Source organism: Myotis yumanensis, unplaced genomic scaffold, assembly GCF_028538775.1.
Source record: "Myotis yumanensis isolate MYYU_CA2020_CCGP unplaced genomic scaffold, mMyoYum1.0.hap1 SCAF_12, whole genome shotgun sequence".
In the NCBI taxonomy this organism is placed as follows: Eukaryota; Metazoa; Chordata; class Mammalia; order Chiroptera; family Vespertilionidae; genus Myotis; species Myotis yumanensis.
In genome coordinates, this window is record NW_027223763.1 from 2,760,097 (window position 1) to 2,781,425 (window position 21,329).

At 51.4% G+C, this 21,329-nt stretch overlaps 1 protein-coding gene across 1 annotated transcript in view; it reads left to right on the forward strand.

Annotated features, from left to right (window-relative positions):
- Positions 1–21,329, forward strand: part of DDX31 (DEAD-box helicase 31) — a 59,697-nt gene that overhangs the window by 25,037 nt on the left and 13,331 nt on the right. The window contains exons 15-18 of the mRNA XM_070430384.1: positions 5,628–5,678; positions 7,165–7,304; positions 11,775–11,856; positions 18,481–18,592. Coding sequence (XP_070286485.1) covers positions 5,628–5,678; positions 7,165–7,304; positions 11,775–11,856; positions 18,481–18,592 — 385 coding nt within the window. The remainder of the gene's footprint in view (positions 1–5,627; positions 5,679–7,164; positions 7,305–11,774; positions 11,857–18,480; positions 18,593–21,329) is intronic.

Genomic DNA, 21,329 nt, shown 5'->3' on the forward strand with positions numbered 1-21,329 from the left:
TGCAGGCAGTTCCCTCGCCCCGCGCTGCCACCCTGGAGGCTGCCTCCAGCCCAGCGCTGGCCCTTTGAATGCACGTCTCTGGCTCTTTCAAGATGGAAGGTCCCGCCTTCGACGGCCCTTCTCTGGGGATGCATTTCACCGGGGCTTTGCTCGCTCCCAAGATTAAAATCCCTCCCTACTTGTGCCATCGTGGGTGATGCAGCTTAATCCCTGATGATTTGAGAAGTCCCTGTCCGCGCAGCAGGGAAACGGCACTGTAAATGGAGTAACCCGGTGATGACGTGCTGTTTAGCAGCAGACGAGTAGCTCTTTGACCACCTGCTAGGCCTCTAATGAATTCCTCTTTAAGGAACTCCTGCTCCGTGTTCAGTGTGACTTAGCGGTGGTTTTCTCCCTGACCTCCGAGTGTATGGGTGAGTGCTCCTGTCTTTCTTGTGTAAGGTCATATAGGAGACGGCCTGCCAGCCAGCACTGTGCCGATTCTCACGTGTGGCCGCCTGGCTGTGCCGAGCGTGTTTGGTCAGACGGAGAACAGTTGCTGGGAGTGCTGGCCTCGGAGGTCTGAGTCCGACCCAGCAGCCCTCGCCTCTAGGAGCCCGTCCACAAGTCGGGTGCTGGTGTTCCCTCTCTTCAAAGGCCGGGCCAACACTGCAGACGAGTCCAAATAATCTATTTGATAAACTTGTCAAAAGTTCTCGTGTCCACTAGTACCTTCTGGGGCTGGACCCCTTCCCGTCTCCTCTGTCCCCATTTCCCGCTTGTTCCTTACCCTCAGCCAAGTCGGCCCTTCTCTCACGTCCTCGAATGTGTCATTCTCGCTTTCCCTTGGGACTGGCCCCAGCCAGCAGAGCACCCCCCTCTGCTGGGCAAGTCACCTGTGCTGCTCGCCTCCACCTTCGCGTTTTTTTGCTTGAAGTCCGCTGTTATGTCTGCAGTTCTTAATTCCCTCCCCCCGGGGGAGTCCCGCTGCCAGGAGGCTCCGAGACAAAGGAGCATGGCCGCAGGGCCACGAGGTCCGTCCACCGCCCAAGTGCATGGAGGCGCTCGGTTTTCTGTTGGGCCTATTTTTTAGGTGAAGTTTCTCTTTTCCACTTTATTTCATTGTGTTAATGGCAAAATCCTTGGGAGACTGTTGGCTGTTTACTCAGTTACGCTAACTCATGTTGCCAGTTTTTTGGCGGCTCCAGCCAAGATCTCTCGCCTCTGACAGCTTCTGTGCTCTCTCCTTCCTCCTCTGTTTGCGCAGCCCAATCTGTCACCCGGACAACAGGGGCCTGTACCCCGCTGATGGCTCCCACACATGGCAGTAATGACTTTTGGCAGGCCGGGGCGGCGCAGAGGCGAGCTCGCTGCGTCCCTTCCTCAGAGCGCCGGCGGCCCCTCTCCCTGTTAGTAAAAGCACTTTGTGAGGATCTTGGGTAAATAAATGAGTCATTTTAATCCAACTGACAGGCTGGCACCTGAGCAAGCTGCCTTCCATCTGTGCTCCTCCGTCTCGTGGAGGCGGCCGGTCGTCAAGCTGGGCCCTCCCGGCCTCACCGCCGAGTGTCTTTCAGAGCTGACTTTAGCGGTTCTTCTGCCCTAGTTAGGTTCCAGCAGCACAGGGGCTGGGCCTGAGTTCTGACGGGGGTGGTGAGGCTGAGGCCTCTGCTGAGTCCTCAGCAGGTCAGCTTCCTGGTGCCCCAGTGCCCGCTGATGCCATTGCAGGATCGGGGAGCAGGGTCCTGCCTCTGTCCCCTGCCCCAGGGGGAGGGTGTGAGCGGGGAAGAGAGCAGGGAGGCCTGGTCACCACCATCCCAGTTCTTCCTTCATCAGGAAGTGACATTAGATGGCTGCTCAGTGTTGATATGCACGGCCTCATTTGATCTTCAGTCACCTCTGGAGATAAATAGGGTGGATCCTACAGCCATTGTTAGGCGTGTGAACTGAGGCTCGGGGCTCAGTTGACTCGCCCAGATCAAATGGCTGCTGAAGTCCGCCCTCCGTTCCTGGAGCAGGGAGAGTACTTTCTCCTGCTCTCTGTGGCCACCAGGCCCAGAATGGAAAGCGGTGCTAAAGACGTAGCTGATCAAGGCTGAGTGGTGGTTGACTGTTGGTGAGGTCTCCCCACCCCAACACAAGAAGTGGGACACAGGGAGGACTGTCTGAGCTGGCGTCCTGAGCCAGGCCACCGGGTGGGAGGCAGAACCTTGACCGGTCGGATGAGAGGCTGCGGTCTGCAGTCGCTCCTAACTCACCGCTTCAGCGCATGTGCGCTCCGTGACGTGTGTGAATGTTAGACGCTATGTTAGAGATTCTTGGTTGAATTTACTAAATTGACGAACATTACATTTTCTGCAAAGCCCTCCTGTCTGTCTGGCTCCGGCAGCCCCTTGTCTGCATGCACCCCCCCCTACAGAGCACGTCAGTAACACGTCGTTTCTTAACGACGCCATCAGCTGTGGTCAGTGCAGAAGGCGGTCCCGGGCCCCTTAGGGGAGCACTAGTTTTCTCAAAGGCATTGCTCGGGACGGGCCTGCAGGGGTGTGGGAGCTGCCTGCAGGCACCTCGTGGGCGCTCGGCTTAAACTCCTGCTTAACACGTCAGAAAGGCAGCCTGGCGCCGCTGGGAGGAGAGCAGGGAGGGCTGACCAGCCTGTCCAGCCCCCTTGCTTGGCGAGATGGATGTGGCACGGAGTCTCCCTCAGTCCCAGGCAGCGATCGTTTTAATGTGCTTCTTGCAGAAGCTTGCATAGGATTATCATTTTTCAAAAAACCAACTATACATGTGATTCCTTAGTGGTACTTCAGAGAGGGGAGAGAGGAGGCTGCTCTTGCAAAGGATGCCAGTTCTCGAATGGGAGGAAGGTGTGCTGGACAGGAAGTCATCCCTCACAGTCATCAGGGTACAGACAGGCAGCACCCACAGAGGCGGAAACACTGGGTGGAAGGATTTGGGAAACGGTCTCCAAGTTTCTCTTCCCAATTTCTTACTAATTAGAAAGGCGAAGGTACCTTCAGATGCAGAGGCTGTTGGCGCCCCTCACTCAGGCGAGTGGACAGTCCTCACAAACAGGACGGACAGCAGAGGGACACACCACCCCCACCTCTGCTGCAGCTGGAGCAACATGAACCGGAACTCCTAGGACAGGGGTCCTCAAACTTTTTAAACAGGGGCCAGTTCACTGTCCCTCAGACCGTTGGAGGGCCGGACTATAGTTTAAAAAAAACTATGAACAAATTCCTATGCACACTGCACATATCTTATTTTGAAGTAAAAAAAACAAAACAGGCCGAAACCGGTTTGGCTCAGTGGATAGAGCGTCGGCCTGCGGGCTGAAAGGTCCCGGGTTCGATTCCGGTCAAGGGCATGTACCTGGGTTGCGGGCACATCCCCAGTAGGAGATGTGCAGGAGGCAGCTGATCGATGTTTCTCTCTCATCGATGTTTCTAACTCTCTATCTCTCTCCCTTCCTCTCTGTAAAAAATCAATAAAATATATATTTTAAAAAAAAAAAACAAAAAAACAAAACGGGAACAAATACAATATTTGTATTTGCATGTGGCCCGCGGGCCGTAGTTTGAGGACACCTGTCCTAGGAGATAGTGTGACTCAGCACTGAGTGTCCAATGTAGAAGGATGTGCTTTTACTTAGGAGGCACATCTGAAGTATGTAGGGGTACAGCGTCCTGGTGTCCCAGGGACTTTCCGTGGTTCAGAGAAGCGTGTGTGTAGAGAGGGAAAGAGGAGGCGGGCGCCCCAGCCATCCTCATCGGCGCGTCCAGGTGAAGGCAAACAGGTGCTCGTGCTACTCCAACTTCTCTGTAGGTGACGTTTTTCTAAATGAAAATCTGGGGGATCTATCCATCTATTGTTAAGAGGCAAATAAAACAAAAATGCAAAGAGAAAAGTGAAAATCACCCAACCCCTCCGCCTGGAGAGAAGTCAGTTGGCAGTTTGGGGGACTCTCCGGGTGCTGGTTCTCAGGGACCTGCTGAGCCATCTGTCCGTTCTTCCACCCAGTGCTGCTGCGTCTGGGTGTGGGTTGCTGACCTATTTTCCCTTGGAGTTCTGGTGGAGGAAACCAGACCATGTGTCCCATGGATTTGCCCCTCTCTTCTCATGGTGGCTACCTTGCCCCTCCCCCCATAGTTCCTCTAAACTAGCAGTTATGTCCAGACCCCTAGTGAGGCCCAGGTTTTGGGGGTTTGCTTTGGAGAATAGGTGACTCCACTTCACGTGGCACCACAGCCAGTCATCTTACTTTGTAGTTTGCAGACATTTACTCAGTCTCGGCGTCACATTCTGAAGGTCCCCTGACCGAGGTTAGCTTCCATCCTTCCTCTCCTCTCCTCTCCCTTCCTCTCCAGGCAACTATTTTTCTAAGCTTTTGGGATTTCCCCTTTATTATTTCTTTTAGAAATATGGGCAAATATACTTTATTTCCCTCATTTCTTACACAAAAGTATGTTATACACACTCGAAATGTACCCTAGTGAGTCTCCATGGGAACCCTCTCTCATAGCGGTGGAACCGTACGTAAGGGGCGGGTTTGCGGTATCGGGGTCACTGTCTCCTGCTAGACGTTGGGGTGTTTGCCAGGCCTGCAGCCACAAGCTGCCCACACAAACAGCCGTGTGCGTGAGAGGCCATTTGTATTTTTGCCAGCGTGTCCGCAGGATGGATTTTGAGACGTAAGATTGCTCTGGGTCAAAGGGCAAGTACATAGCAATTTTGCTGAATGTTACCAAATTCCCCACCACGGCGCAGGAAGGTGTGGCGCCTTCTCTGGGGTCGGAGCAGAGACTGTAACAGGGCCTTGGAATCAGAGTTGTTTTGAAGAGCCGCACGGGGGCTGGTGTGTAGGAAGTGCCCAGGACGCGTTGGCGGGTGCTCTTGCTCCGACTGGCAACGTGAAGATGGTGCCAGTGCAGATTGCTTGCTGGGGGCTGGGGGCTGGAGGAGCCAGAACAGCTAGAGAGTGGAATCCGCTTTGCAGGTGGCAACCAGCCGGGAAGAAAATCGGAGTCTCCATTGCTGTCATAGTTTCGCCTGTCTGGTCCCGTCTGTGGCCCGCGTTCTGATTTAGACGACAGAGAGGCAGGCGTTGCCTGGGCCTTGCTGCTTGGAGGCTGCCGGCAAAGGCGCAGGAAATGCTTTGCGGCCACCTCCACGAGGGGTGCCTGGGTGACCTTCCAGAAGCCCGCCTCAGTGCTGGTCGTTCGCTCTGCTGGTGGGCGCGGGATGGGGCTGATAACCCAGGAGCGCATTCCTCATAGAGTGTCCCAGACAAAATGTAAAAGCGGTCAGACACGCTGGAAGTTTTCAGAATTCTTCCAAGGCACCACGGAGAACGACGCGTGTGAGGACCTGGGCTCCCTACGGGGGACGGTCATGTGGGGAAGTGGCTGTGGCCACCTCACCAACGGGCTCCTCGAATTTACCCCGAGTCAGAACTTGGAACCACAGATGGACTGGTGGCTTCCTGAGGCCGTGTGCAGTCTGTGTGTGTGTGTGTGTGTGTGTGTGTGTGTGTGAGCGTGTGAGCGAGCATGTGAGCCCTCTTCCTCTGCATGAGGTTAACGGATCTGTGACCCCCACATGGTTCAGAAACTCAGTCCTAAGCCGTCTTCTTTTCTGTTTTGAAGGATGTTGCAGCTCGAGGCTTAGATCTCCCTCAAGTCACATGGATTGTTCAGGTAATTTTTTAGTTGTTAAGGTGTGAGCTCGAGGCAGGAATATATGATCATGAGTAGATGTGCTGGCTTTAAGTAGAATAATTATTATTACCCTCCTGGGTGTTGCCCTGGTAACCAGGCAGCAACCGGCCGTATCTGCACAATTCTCCTGAAATCTTTCCTTAACTCAGCCCACCTGACTCTGCAACAAACAGCCAGCCTGCAATCGCGGGAGGGGGCTGCTCCCGGCTTCAGACTAACGCATGTCACACGCAAAGTTTCAGCAATTTGAGAATAACAGGAATTCCCCGGGCCCCTGGGAGGCCTCATGGTGTCCAGGAGGAGATGGCTCAGCTGTCCTGAGAGCCGTGTCCTGTACATTGACCTGCAGGGGGCAATTAAGTCCCTGACAGCATCTCACACAGACCGCGAGCCTTAGACACTTTGCCAGAGGGTATGGGCGTTAGCGCTAGGGCCTGGTGGTTTTAGTTTTGTTTTTTCTTTTCGTTAGTCTGCAGAATGGTATTTTCAAGCCCTTCTGAGTGCTGGCCAGGGCAGACATGCCCTGTTTACGTGAATCATGGTTTATTCACGTTCTGCTGCAGCCACACGCCTGCCACTGGTGGGGAATCTCTGCTCCCCGCAGGTGATCACTGTGACAAGAGGCGCTGTCTTCCTTCCCACTGGCCTCCGAGCGAGTTAAAGATGAGGGGGCGCGGGTGCCTGGGATGTGTGCAAGGCTGGCCACAGAGTCGGCCATGTAGAGCCTTAGATTGTGAATATTGACTAGTGTGATCTGCCCTCTGACCTTTGATTCATGTAGCAGCAGAGGGCGAAAAGGGTCTGTTTTGATGATGGCGAAGTTCTTGCCATAGACGACATGATGCTGTGCGCAGTTCATCCCGCTGCGTTCTAGAACCCCTTCCCTGGGTCAGGAACACTGTCCACAGGGCAGGAGCAAGTCCCTGTGGGGAGGAAGCCCTGCTCCACTGGGACCGAGGCTGCAGGCAGGTGCAGAGACCAGCTCCTGGGGCCCAGCCCCGAGCTGACCTCTGGTCCAGGTCATCGGCCCCTTGCTCTTTACCTGTCAGGCTCCTCACCTCCACTGCTTGTCTGCCAGGGAGTAGGCCAAGGTCATGTGGTCATCTGCAGAGGTTTCCCCACCTGCCCACGCTTTCACCTTGCACAGTCACCTCCGTGAAAAGATGCAAATAGGAAGCTGCAGGGACCTGTGGAGAGGTAAAATTAGAAAGGAGATACTGGGACGAGGAGACATCTCGTTTATCTGAAACTTGGCCACTGTTCACGTCGGCCTGTCAGAGCCTTGTTATTTCCAATGAAGCAGGAGTTTCAGGGTTGAGTGACTTCGCCTTGTGATTGTGTTAGGGTAACCATAGCACCAGGATTTAATTCCTGGGATACCTGGAGGCAGGTGAGGGGTATTGCACTTCCAATTAATGGCAGTCCCTTGATCTGTGAATGCCTTCATTTCTGTTGCCCTTTTTAGTACAACGCTCCGTCTTCAGCCTCGGAATACATCCACCGGATCGGGAGAACCGCCCGCATTGGCTGCCACGGGAGCAGCCTGCTCTTCTTGGCTCCTTCGGAGGCAGAATATGTCAGCTCGCTGGCTTCTCACAAAATCAAGTGAGTCAGAAACCCGAGCAGCTCCGGCTGATCTCACCTAATTAACTTTCTGTCGCTTCTTATAGCGGTTGGGCCTTGTAAGCTGACGAAGAGCCATTAACCCTTGTGATCCCTAAATGAGTCCCAGAATAGCCAGTGGCAACAGCCCAAACCCTTCATGCCGTCAGCACATGACAACTTCCATTGCGTTGCGAGACTAAGTCCTAGGACGATCTGTCACCTCCGTGTTTCATGCAGGGAGGCCCGTGTTTCGTTCTCTGACAGCCGGCTTCTTGTAGGCCGTTCTGTTCACAATTTTATTTCTTGCAATTAATGTACCTTTAAAGTTGGTTTATCTTTGTTTTATTTTGTTTTGAATCCTTACCTGAGGATATTTTTTTCCATTGCTTTTCAGAGAGAATGGAAGGGAGGGGGAGAGAGAGAAACATCCATGTGAGAGAGGCACATCAGTTAATTGCCTCCTGCTCACGCCCTGACCGGGGGCAGGGAGCAAACCTGAAACCCAGGTTTGTGCCCTTGACTGGGAATCGAACCCGAGACCCTTTGGTGTGTGGGCTGATGTTCTAACCATTTAGCAACATTAGCCAAGGTGAAGATGGTTTATCTTTGAAAAAAACAACTTTTTACTTATCACACAATTCCCCTTCCCTCAGGAAAACCAACCTGGAAGGAAGTGATTGGATGGCCACTGGAGTGTGTGCACACTCGCAGGCAGCTCTGGCCCCCATCTAGTCAGGCCTGGACAGGTGGCAGCGCCTCCCTGTCCCCTCCTGCAGCCCTGGTCCAGCCCTGGTCACGGCGCAGAGGACTCAGTGGCATGGGAGCTGCGCCAGGGGCTTCTGTCAGACCTGACCTCCCTGAGGAAAGGCGGAGAAAGCCGCAGGGAGAGTGGCGCTTCCTCTTGGCCAGGAGTTAGAGTGCAAGCGGAAGGAATCCACGGGAGCCGGGAATTAATATTTTAGCATATTTTCCACACAGTCTCGGGCACCTGATGTAACAAAGTCTAATAATAGGCTTCTAAAGTTTTTACGCTGGTCCACGGTCCAGAACTTCTGCTCAGACATAGCACAGCGGTGGATCCCATTCCTGGAGGCACCGGGAGAGCTGTGGCTGCGGAGGGTACCCTGAGAACCACCAGGAGCCACCGGTGACGCCGGCGCTCAGCTCTGCCGCGCGGCAGAGCGTGGGGCCTCGCCTGCTGGTGCTTCCCTTTGCCCAGGCCTGCGCTCTCTCGAAAGCATCCAGGAACACTGCAGGGCTCTCTCCTGGGAAGTCATTGCCCCCCACATCGGAACCTGCTTTGGGGGACCCCAGGCCACCCACTGGGAGAGATGGGTGCACAAGGTGGCTCCCCAGTACCTGCAGGGCTCTACCCTCACCCTCGCGGCACTCTTTCGGGGTTGCTGGCATGAGTGTTCATGGACTGCGGCTTATTCAGAAAAGGTGTCTGATCTCCTTGGGTGGGGGAGGCAGGGTCCACTCCCCGTGAGTCTGGTCAGTGTCGAGTGGGCTCATTTAATGTCTCTCATCCTGACAGTTTCCCAGTGAGTGGTGGTTTCGTTTGTGTCGGGAACACTTGCATACTTTACCTTACTTAGGAGAGAGCTCACACTGGCCACTCACTCGTCACCAGGAGCTTCACCTTGGACGTGGAGAGGAAGTTCAGAAGGATGAGGACAGGGGGTACCAAGAGAGGGAGGGAGGGTAGCCTTGTGGAGGGAGGATACCAGCTGGTGTGAGAACATTCATTTAGGGGAAAGGCCTGTAGGGTCCAACCTCACTGGCTTCTGCCCCAAAAAGTCACCCATGGAAGTGCCTGTGCCCGAACCCCTGACTGTGTCTCGGGCTGGTGCGAGCCGCTCAGTAACGCTCAGACCCGGTCACGGTGCACAGCCAGGCGCCAGCGTCCCGTGTCCACGTGAGGAAGGGTGTGTTGTATGTTGGATATCTAATATAGACTGTTTTTTGACTTAATACAAAAAAATGAAATCTCATAAGAACTAATGGCAGAGTGCACTGTGGAAAGAAACAGATGTGAACATTTTTGGAATCCAAAAGGTATGCCTAAATATTTATCATTTATTTATTTTTAGGATTTTTATGAATTGATTTTTAGAGAGAGGAAGAGAGAGAGAAACACCGATTTGTTGTTCTATTTACTGATGCATTTGTTGGTTGCTTCTTGTATGTGCCCCGACCAGGGATCAAACCTGAAACCTTGGCGTATCGGGATGACGCTCTAACCAGCTGAGCTACCTGGCCAGGGTGGAACTCCTAAATATTTTTTAAAAATTTAAAGGAGGAGAATGTGTGTATGTTTTATGCTCAAGAACCCGAGAGCCAGGCAGCGGGATGCTGGGATGGCTGATGAATTGCGAAGAAGATTCGGGACGGCAGCAAGGCCCTCACACACCTTGCTGCCTGCTTCACACTCCGCAGTTCCCTTTAGCAGACGGGGCGAGAGACAGTGCCCTGCCCATGGCCGCCTCGTTCTAGACACTGAGGACTTTGTTTCTAGTCCTTTGACTTCTTTGTACTTGCCAGCTCCTTCACTTGCCCCACTTTAATGAAAGGAGAAGTTTCTAATGAAAGTCGTCATTGGTTTATTAAAATGTAAGTGCTTCATCAAAATGTGTGTTTCTTAGATCAGGCATAAGACAGTTCCCTGAATTTATTTATTTACCTCCCTCCTCTTTGGTAAGGTGGGTGGTTCAGATCTGTTGATAGAACCATCAGTAAGCAGAGCAGATGCGCTTTGTTCCCCAGAAGCAGAGGTTTCTGAGGCTGGGAGGGCCCTCACACTGTAAGTCGCCCAGTGCACGCTCAGCTCCTGTTCCTGGAGGGTCAGTGGTCCAGCTTGTCATGCGGACCCGCACACCACGTCTCAGCGGGCCCTGGCAGGCGTGCCACGCTGCCGTGCACGGGGAAAGCTGGCCTGTGGCGTGTTTCGTTCTTTGTGTGCCTGACTGTGAATGGCATTATTCCTTCTTTTCTGCCTGTTCAAGATTTGACCCCAAGTCCTTATGCTTCTTTTACTTTTGTATTCCTCCGTCATTTGTCCTCAAGAAAGAAAGGGATGAATAGAGGCAAGTCAGACAGTCAAAGGAAAAGATAGGATTGGGCTGTGTTTTCACCCCCCTTCAGACATCCAGGCATAAATAAGAGGCGAGGTCAAAGCCGTAACAGTCCTCTCGCATATGAAGAATAGATTCCCGAAGAAATCATGGGCACTCCCCCACTCCTTCCCTCCAGTAAGCACTCTGCCTTCCCGGCTGACTCGTGCTTTTGTGCAAAGATTTCCCGTATCCACGGCCCGGAGCTGCAGCAGAGGGGGCTGCGGGCTGGGGCGTGCAGGGACGTGGTGACACATTTCAGGTAAATAGCTGTCGGAGACGTGACATTTTCATTCATAGCTTCGGCAGAGTAACCTTTAGGGGAAAGGGGGAGCGGTGCCTGGTCCCACATTAGAGCTTGCTGTTCGTGTTTTAATCTGCCGTTACATTTTTTAACAAACAACAACGTGTGAGAAAATCACTTATTTTTTTATGATCTGTTTTTCTGCCCCAGAACTCCCCCTTCCTTTTCCCTTCTCCCTGGGAAGCGTCAGCTGCTCCCGGTTCCTTGGTCTCTGATACGTGACGGCACGCACTTCCCATGGCTGTGCGGTGGCTCCACTGCAGGCAGGGGGGACGGCTGTCTGGGCTCCGTGGCTCTGGTCATGGCCGATGCCCACATTCTGCTCTCGGCTGTTTGCACATAGCTCTGCATTCGCCAGAGAGCGCGCTCCTCCCCTTAGTGTTTAAGGGACAGGCATGAAGATCCTTCGGGCGGATTGGAGGAGAGTGCACAGCAGGTGCTGGCCCCTGTTAACCTTCACTGGGTGTTCACCCCAACGGTTAAGGATCTTAAGCTCGCCCCCGCCTTTTTATTAAATTCTAAACAAAAGGGACCATCTGAAATGTTTTTATGTCATCATCTCTTGCTCAAGTCAACATAATATATCAATAACCAGGCCTACTTCTTTAGTATTTGAGATTTATTAAGAAACAACGACATTTGTCCTGACCAGGTAGCTCTTTTGGTCAGAGGGTCGTCCTGATATGCCAAGGTTGTGGGTTGGATCCCGGTCAGGGCACATACAAGAATCAACCAGTAAATGCATAAATAAGTGGAACAACAAATTGATGTTTCTATCTCTCTTTCTCCATCTCTGAAATCAGTATTAAGAAAGAAAGAGAGCTGACCCCTATAAAGGAAATTCTAAATGCAGCCCACTTAAAACTCACGCGGGAGGAAGCGACATATTGGGACTAGTCCCCCCGTCCCTTCCTCCCAGGTTCCTGGGGGTGAGACCAGGCCCTCCCTGTGCAGTGCTCCTTCTGCGTGACATCTGCCATGAGAAGGGCCGGTCCTGGGCGTCGGATCTGGGTGGTTGGGAGAGGAGTGTTTATTGTGCTCTTTCTCTTACAGCACTTCTGAGATGAAGATGGATGATATTCTGTCTGTTCTGACAAGGGATGATTCTTTCCAAGCCAGACGAGGTGGTGGCCAGGTGAGCTTTATTATTTATTGTTTGCTGCTAACAGATGGGACTCACTTCTCCACTTGGGGTAGCGGAGATTTTGCTGCGGATGATTGTTTCCTATCAAGTAAAGTGCATATTTGAGGGCCAGCAACATCAGTTGAGGCCAAATCTGATTGTGTCTTTTCTCTCCGTTGCTTCTGAGTGTTTGCTGGTCTCACCCAGTGAATGGGTCAGTGTCCGTCCTGGAAGTCCCGGCAGGCAGGCTTCCCGGCCCAGGCCACTCCTCGGCCTTACCGCGCCCACAGGCGTTTCCCGCCCAGCCCAGCGGGCCCTCTCCAATTGTCACCAAGGACAACTGACGAGGCCGTCCACCCAAGACAGCATGTCTCTTTTCAGACACACTTAGTTCATCCATTTGCTTACTGTGTGCAGTACATAGAGGAAGAGGAAAGTTGAGATCATTAAGAGGAAAAATGTTTATTGCCCATGCAGTTCCGTAAGGGGATCCTGAGCAGCGACCGCTTTTTCCTGAGGCTGTCTTCCTGCCAGGCAGGCATCCCCACCAGTCCTGCACTCAGAGCGTCACACATGTGTGAGCGTGTGTGAGTGTGAGAGTGAGTGTGTGAGTGAGTGTGTGAGTGTGTGTCAGTGTGAGAATGAGTGTGAATGTGTGTGAGTGAGTGTGAGAGTGAGTGTGTGGTGTTGCTGTCAGTAACTTTGTCTGTGATATACTAATTATTTGGATATTTCACATTTCTTTTCTGATGCCTGAGGATAGACTGGAAAATCAGAGCCAAATAGACCAAGCTTAAGAGGTTTTTTATCTGCTAGTGTGTGTATTAATTTGGATCGATATTCTCCCCGAGTCGGGGACTGGATTTGACTGGCCCTGACTTAAGTTCTCTTGGTCGGAGAATACGTAGGGAAAGGAGAGGAATATCCCAGCGTCTGTCACCTCTGTGGGTTCTGGACTCGGGACTACACGAGGCTGTTCACAGGCTGGGTCCCATTTAACCTCCCACTCTGTAGATGAGGAAGCCGAGGCTGCAGAGGTGAAGGGACATTGGCCAGGGCACACTAGTCGTTCGTCCTCCTGGGATGCGAGAGCAAGCGGTCTGATTTCAAAGCACACATCCTTATACACCAATATCCTCCCTTGTAGTAACCAAACCAGGAAAATGGAACTACATTCCTTTTTATATAGGTCATGGAAACCATTCTTATAGAAGTGAAAATTGGTCAATAAATGGTACACAACAAAGCTCCCTGTGAGTAAGAAAAGTGATTGAAGACTCAGCTGATCAACAAGCTGTTTTAGGCGATGTTTATGGAAAACCTCCCAGCCACAGTGGACTTGGGACCACCTTTCCTGAGAGTGACGATCAAGACAGTTGACCAGTGACCAAGGGCACGCCTGGTCTTGACGCCTCTGCTCTTCTGGAGCGGTTGCAGGTTCTAGTTAAGGTTTTTATTGCCCCCACAACTTTCCTGGTGGCCCCGGAGAGCTCTGCGGGATGCGCAGGGCCCCGGGGGAGCTGTTTGAGGGGGCCATGGGGCAGAGTTGTTCGGAGCGTGGCCTAGGTCACTCCTGGTCCCCCTTCTCAGCGGTGTGACGACACTGCTGGCCCTTCTAGTCCTTAGTTTCTTCGAAGTAAAGATGACGGTGGTTTCTTCTCATGAGGACGCTGGAGGATGGAGTAAGAAATAGCCCAAACACATTCAGAAAGCCAAGAGACATATGAAAACATGCTCAAAGTCACTAATCATCCGAGAGATGCAAATCAAAACAACAATGAGGTACCATCTCACACCTGTCAGAATGGCCATCATCAACAAATCAACAAACGACAAGTGCTGGAGAGGATGTGGAGAAAAAGGAACACTTGTGCACTGCTGGTGGGAATGCAGACTGGTGCAGCCACTATGGAAGGCAGTATGGAGGTTCCTCAAAAAATTGGAAATGGAACTCCCATTTGACCCTGTGATCCCACTTCTAGGAATATATCCCAAGAAACCAGAAACACCAATCAGAAAGGATATATGTACCCAGATGTTCATAGCAGCACAATTCACCATAGCTAAGATCTGGAAACAGCCTAAGTGCCCATCAGTAGATGAATGGATTAGAAAACTGTGGTACATCTACACGATGGAATACTATGCTGCTGTTAAAAAGAAGGAACTCCTACCATTTGCAACAGCATGGATGGAACTGGAGAGCATTATGCTAAGTGAAACAAGCCAGTCAATGAAGGAAAAATACCACATGATCTCACTCTTTCATGGATAATTAAGACCATTACAAACTTTTGAACAAAAATAAATACAGTGGCAGAGCTGCCTCAAACTGATTGTCGGACTGCAGTGGGAAAGCCAGGGAGGGTTGGGGGACAGGAGGGAGGGGAGTAAGAGATCAACCGAAGGACTTGTATGCACTCATATAACCATAACTAATGGACATAAGACACTGGGGGGTAAGGGAGGGCAGGGGCTTGTCAAGGGCGGGGGGGAAAAAAGGACACTTATGTAATACCCTTTGTAATACTTTAAGCGAAAAAAAAAAAAAAAGAAATAGCCCAAACCCCAGCACCGCTACCAAAGGGCATTTGGTTGTTATTGCTGTGGTTCTTACTCATCACTGTCATATTGTCACATCAGTTCATAATAGATGTGGCATCAGAGCCCGCGCAGTGACACCAAGCCTTTTGCCACGGCACCAGGAGCGGCAGGTTAGCATCTGCCTGCTCCTTGGAAATGAGAGCAAAGCGGTGAGGCCACAGCTGAGACAGGAAGATCCACTCAGCCCCTCTTCACGGAGACGCTCTGCGCCCGGCCCTGGTGGAGGTGTCGACCCGGGTCGTGGGGTGCATTGTGGGGCCTCCTGCAGGATGTTCCCCAGAAGAGGAGCAGCGCAGCCGCGGTCCCCTCTGCTCCTCAGGACACGGGGCCCTTTCCTAGCACCCACCCGCTGTGGCCTTGCAGGCAGGTTTTCCTCCAGCCTGTGCCTTGGCTCGAGACCAGCCCTGAAGCCTGCTGGGCCCAGAGGGGCTAGGCCCAGGGGTGCACACTTGGGTGTGAGTCCTTGCTTCACAGCTAGTGGTTCTGCACTGGGGGCTGGTTAGCCTCTCCCAGCCTTGGTTTTTCCATCTGTAAAATGGGGAGAACCAGAGTGCCCATCTCGTAGGGTGGTCGGGAGGTTTAAATGAGTCAAGGCATAGAGCTCCCTGCACACACTCTACACCCCAGGCTCCTGCCCTGATGGAGTGTTTTGATATTTTTAAGGTTTGATGGTCTTTGTTTTTAGAAAGAAAAGTGCTAGGCAAGGGTGGGCATTCATTGACACCAAAACACCCAGTTAACTTAGAAAATGAAACTACTCATGCTGGGTCCTGTTGATGAAAACCTGACTTGTTTGACCCATTTTAGCTTGAATTCAGAGGACAAAGAACAAATAAACTAAATTGATAATATTACTCGTGATCACATGGATACACAGCCTGAGTGTTGTGAACAGCAGGAGGAATAGAGTGGAGGCTGGGTCCGGCTTTTAGTTCTAGTTGCCATAGTGCAGTGCGTCTTGTTGGCTGTTCTCGGCTGGGGCAGCACGGCCAGTGCTGGCAGGTAGGAGTGGGCCCAGGGGACGGACCTTGCCCACACGTAGCCGGGCGGCTCACTACACTGCCCTCCCCACTCGCCTGGGTGAAGTCCGTTGTAAATGTCCCTTTGGCACGTACGTTTCTGGGCTCCTGTGAACAGAAAGCAAACCAGGGAAGCATCTGTAAAATGTATATTTCATATTTAGGCATATAAAATATATATAGCCACGCCCGGGTGTGTGAGTTCACCCACCTACAAAGAGAATACATTTGATCTTTCAACTTTTCTGGGAAGCACTCAGAAGTTTCTAGGGAATAAAACTCAGCTTGGCAATAAAGTGATTAAAACAAATCCTTCCATTTAGTTTTAAAATGCTTTAGAAGTTAGCAGTATCAAGACACATGCTTCCCTCCGAAAAGCCACTCTCCCCACTACTGCTCCCACTTAACACTTTTACAACAATTGGGTGCAGTTATCTTCAACTCTTCTGTTGTTTCTTGATAAGCGTGGCATTGTTATCTTCAGTCTTCAAAGTGGGCACGTTCCTGTGAGATTTTTTGTCCTGTGAAATAGGCCTGTAAACTTATTCTAACAAAACCTGTCACTGGCCTCGGAAGACATTGAAATTAAAATAAGATCACCAGCCCTTGCTTTGTGCCCTTTGATCGTCTGTTCTCTCCAGATCAGTAGGGTCTCCCAGACAGAGGGCCTGAGTGCATGCAGCTGTTGGAAATGTGTCTTTCCAAACAGCCTCGGTCCACTAGTTGCCGGCTGGCTTCATTAGCCAGCACAGAATCTGTGCCTTCGAGTTGCCAGAGCATCCTGTGGGGCTCACGTGCCCTCGGGGCCTGACCCACCCTCATTAGGGGAGCAGCTTACCTGTCTGGGCTGAGCCGCACTGCGTCACTCTGCCCCCCTGTCTTCAGTTTAAATTTAGACTGTCCTCCCCAAAAGACAACTGAGAAGTGCCTCACTCACTCTCAGGAGGGGCAATTTTAAAATAGAGTATTTCTGGGAACGGGTGGGGGTAGTAAGGCATGCTTTTTCCAAAGTATATTATATTTTCTGCCACTAACTCCTCATTTTTACTAAAACTGACCTCATCATTTCAGACGTGTGAACCCAGTTTTAATGCCTCTTTCTACATATTCCACTTGTATACACACTCACATTTTTATGTGTGCGTATATGTAATTTTTGGGGGGGCGGGGGGTTGGGAAAAAAAGATGCCTCATTTTGAAACCTAAAGGGGGGAATAAGAAAAGCCCTTTGTAATATATTGCCATATTATCACTAAATCCCCTGACAGTTGTGTCACAGAAGCAAGTCACCTGTCACTTAAGCTTGAGGTCTCTTTAATTTTCTCCTGGAATTCGCACCAGGCTGTCTTTAATTTGAGGCCTTTATTGGAATTCTGAACCCTCTCTGCCTCCCTGGCTCTCAGATCTATTCTGAGAGCTGTTACAGAATGTATACAATAACCAACAGAGGGATTCGGAGGCTGAGTCTGTTTATTTAACACTCTGGAGGGATTTTTGTGCTTATTCGGTCCTGGCTGCCCGGCTTTCAATATCGCTTTGACAGCCATTCTGCCCTTCTCATTAATTTTAAACAGTTAAAACACAGGAAAAAGAGGGAAAAGTTTTCATTATTAAAGTGCTTTACTTTTTAATAACAGAGGATTCTGTCCGCCAGGGGAAAGGGCATCCTCGCTAATTTCACATTCGTCTCTTTAAGAAAACGCGAGGCAGGTGACAGTCGCGCTGCAGAGGTGGCTAACGAAAGGAGGGCAGCACAGAAAGTTTGCATTTCACATCAGTTAAGCGGCTGAAAAAATCCTTGTTAATGACAACAGCAAATGTCCACTTTCGTAACACGGCTCCGGAGTGACTGTTCTCCTGACATTGGAGCGGAGGGCGCCCTCAGGGCCACGTACTGTGAAATCAGCCAGACTGTCAGCAGCCAAACAGGGAGCAGGGATGATCTGATTAAATAAAAACATTTTCAGGGTGTTCAGTCTCTCTTAATACAGAGGTGAATGTCGATCCCAAAGAAGGGGGCTTTTCTTCTTTCCCTTTGTTCCTCCCTGGCAGCTCTCAGAGCGAGAGGCTCAGCGTCTGGGGCAGGCCGGCAGCCGGCCGGGCGCTCCGGTCCTCTGCGGGGTCAGAGGGACCATGAGCTGGGCCGCCTCGTCTCCCCCGCGACTCTTGGGGAGTGTGCAGCAGAGGCTAATCGCCCCATTCAAAGAGTCGGCGTGTTAGCCACACGGGGCTGCACAGCGTGTTCTTTTGCATCGGTTTCTCCTTCACACCTGCGTGTGTGTGTTAAGATGTGTAAGAAACAAAACACTCATTTGGGCGGGGGCGGGGAGGCGATAAGGAATGGAAATCTTTGCGATGGTTAAAGGATGAAAGTATTTTATTAACACATCCCCTTTGTAGGGTCTTTCAATGCATACAGATGCGGTTTCTTATAGGGAACAGTTTGCTGGGACAGCCCATGCCTTAACTGGTTCCTGGGAGCTCGGCAGGGTGGGCTGAAAGAATGATCTGAACGGCCTGGGGGGCCTGGGGGTGAGGACGTGCTCTCTGGAATGGGGGGGGCGGGGGGGGGGGCACGAAGTTCAGGCAGCTCACTGGGAGCTCGCCCAGAGGAGGAAGGGGAAGATCTGGGGCCTCTGTAGGAGGTACAAGAGTCATTTGAGAACAACTTCGCTTCATTGGTGTTTTAAATGCCCGAATTGGACCCAGAAAATCCCAGAGTGTCTTCAGTGGACTTTCAATTTGAACGTGAGTGATAAGAGGCCAGGAAGAAAAGTTAGTAAGTAAGTAAATAAACAAACAGACCGGGTCTGCTCCGTCACAAAGCCATCCTCGTCTTTGCCCGACTTTAACATCTTCATAGCCTCCTTTTTCCCTGGTAATATTGAAAGGATTACCCTGTTGGCCCCGAGGTGGTTACTGTGTGATTTTACTGTTATTAAATCTATTATAAACTGCTTCATTATTCCTGCCTCTGACTGTCTCTCCTTTAATCCTCCCATCACCCTCCCAGCAACCCCAGGCTGTTGGCCCCCAGGAAACCCAAGAGCGAGCCACAGTCTTGCAGACGGTGTTTGAGGATTACGTGCACTCCTGCGAGGGGACGGTCGCCTGGGCAAAGAGAGGTCAGTCCGTCTCCAGGTGCTTGTGGGTGGCCGCCCGGCAGAGAGCGTGCGCTCACCTCCGCCCGCACACCCGACAGACAGGTCGAGAGGCCAAACAGGCGTCTCTGCTCACCAGCAAAAGCCTTCAATCTCCCTAATGCTGCGGGGTTGGGAGGCAGGCACGGAAGGCTTTACAGTGATATTAAATGTTAATTTCATTCTTCCGTGTGGTTTGCACAAATGAGGCTTTATCTCGGCTTACATCACGACTAGAGCTTTGACCCAGCAGCGTGGGGCTTAGCGATCCATTTTTCTCCTTTGAAAACTGGATAGGAGAGATATGACCTGTCAGTAGAAATACCTGTAGAGATGGAAATTAGAGGTGAAGTACGGGCTGGCGGTATTCGACCTAAGCATTGCCTGTTTAAAAGTACAAAGAAAGATGAGAAAGAACAGTGCTGAGGAAGGGCTATAGACCATGAACCCAATTCTTAGGGCGTTTACAGAAGAGTTGGGCATTAATCGAATATTCAGACCCTTTATGGGATAAGTTGTCTCCTGGGATCACCAAGCATAAGGTGTGGGCTCAACAGTTGACTTGAGTGCGGAGCGGAGGGGAGGGGAGGGCTGGCGGCTTCTGTGGTGGAGCCTCGTGTGACCTGGGCTATGCAGCTTCCTCCGTATTGGGAGGCCACAGTTCTGGATCGTTCCCTGCTGATTTTCTGTCTGTTTTGTTAATCTTTACACGAGGATATTTTAGAGAGTGGGAGGGGGTAGGAGGGGGAGAGAGAGAGAGGGAGAGAGACATCGATGTGAGAGAGGCACATCTATTGGTTGCCTCTTGAATGCACCCCAACTGGGGACCAGGGATCAAACCTGTAACCCAGATATGTGCCCTTGATCAGGAATCAAACCTGAGACCCTTTGGTGCTGGGGCCAACACTAACCACTGAGCAACTGTTTTGAGGAAAAATGCCTGGCTGGCTTACCAATACAGCAGGTCCTCAGATAACATCGTTTTGTCCAACATTGTTTTGTTAAAATGTTGATGAGATGCTGCAAGAACTCAACTCTTGTTTATATCAGTAAGGCTGTGACAAAGCCATTTTTCTTATATGTCGTTTTGCTTAAAGCCACAGAACCTATCCACAACGTTAAATGAGAACTTACTGTGTACGAACACCATGACATCCTTTCTTTTCTTCTTTTTATGAATCGAAATTTCTTTTTAAAGTCATTTAACAAATATCTGTTGAGTTGGGCACTGTTCTGGGTGCTTGGGATACGTCGGATCAAACCAGACAGAAATCCTTACCTTTCTGACATTCCAGCGGGAGGGTGACAGTGAGTACAATGAACATAACAAGTAAATTACACACAAATTAGTCTGTGAGAAGGTGATCCGAACTGTGTAAGACATGGAGCAGAAGACGGGCTGCAAAGGGGTGGCAGGCAGGCCGCGTTGTAAACACGTCAGAGTGAGCGCTGTTGTGAAGGTCACAGCAAAAACTCAGAGGCCAGGCCCCTGGCGGGGTTCCCGGCAGTGGGGCTCAGGAAGGCAGCCAGCGTGTGGGCTGGGGGCAGACGCAGATCACAGCGAGGGCCTGGGTCACCCTGCATCAGATGGGAGCTGTCAGAGGGCTTGGGGCAGCGCTGTGTGTGGCCTCACAGGGGCTTCAAAAGAATGGATTTGGGGGCAAGGGTGAAAGCTGGGGGACGGGCCACAGGGCGACCATGGCCATCGGGAAGTAGCTGGTAAACGTGGTCAGTCAGCCAGTATTACCGAGTGCCTGTCATGGGCCTTCGCACTCAGAGAGCAGGCCAACTGCACAGGTGAAGGTGAAGTCCCAGTATTCGCCCATCCCCGCTGTACTGGATCAGCATGCATCCTCCCGGCCTGGGGTCTGGTACTAGCCTACAGACAGTCTTGGCATTTCCCTGAAGTGAGTCCAACAGTTCCTAAGGGGTTTCCAAAGAACCTAGCTTAGTGGCTTTGCAGAGTTCGGATATCTGCAGTCAGTTAGGCAGACTCAGCTTGCTGCGCTGTACAGAATGGCAGGTGTAAAGCACACTGCAATGGAAGCAATAAGCCAGGCCACAGGTGTTTGCAGTTTTCTGGCGAGACCAGAACTACTTGAGGTGTCTGGGTCATAGGAGTGACTGTTACAGTAACTCATCCTTAGGGAATGTGGTTTTGTGTCTTCTCATCATTACCATTGACCTTGCTAACACCAAGAAGCAAACAGAGGTACTTGTCTTCCTTTAAAAGGCGATTGGAGTGGGGCCACTCCCCATCCATTTCATCCCAGGAGGGAAATAAAGGTATCTTTGTTCTTATCGGCTAAGTGATTTCCACACCAGTTCCATGTGGCCTGGGACAGACTGCATGTGGCGAGTCTCAGTCACCCCTTCAGGCAGCCAGCTCTTTGCTCTTCCTATCTCTTCTGTCACTGAGGACTGGGTTCGGTGGGTTGGGGGATATACATGTAATTGCACTGCAGACAAGTTGAATTTACAACATGGGGCCAGCTACCACACCCCAGAAGTGGTGCTATCTTTTGCATTTCAGTCTTTTGCATATGCAAAACCCCACTCCTGACTTGTCTCCCTTTATGCCTTTTCAGAACCCACCTCATGAATAATTAACAAAGCAGCTGGGTTTTGCCTTTGTGGCAGAAAACTAGTTGGAAACTGGGCCAAGTACGCATTTGTTTTCCTTTCGAATTTTCTGACCCAGTCACTGTTCATAACCAGCAGT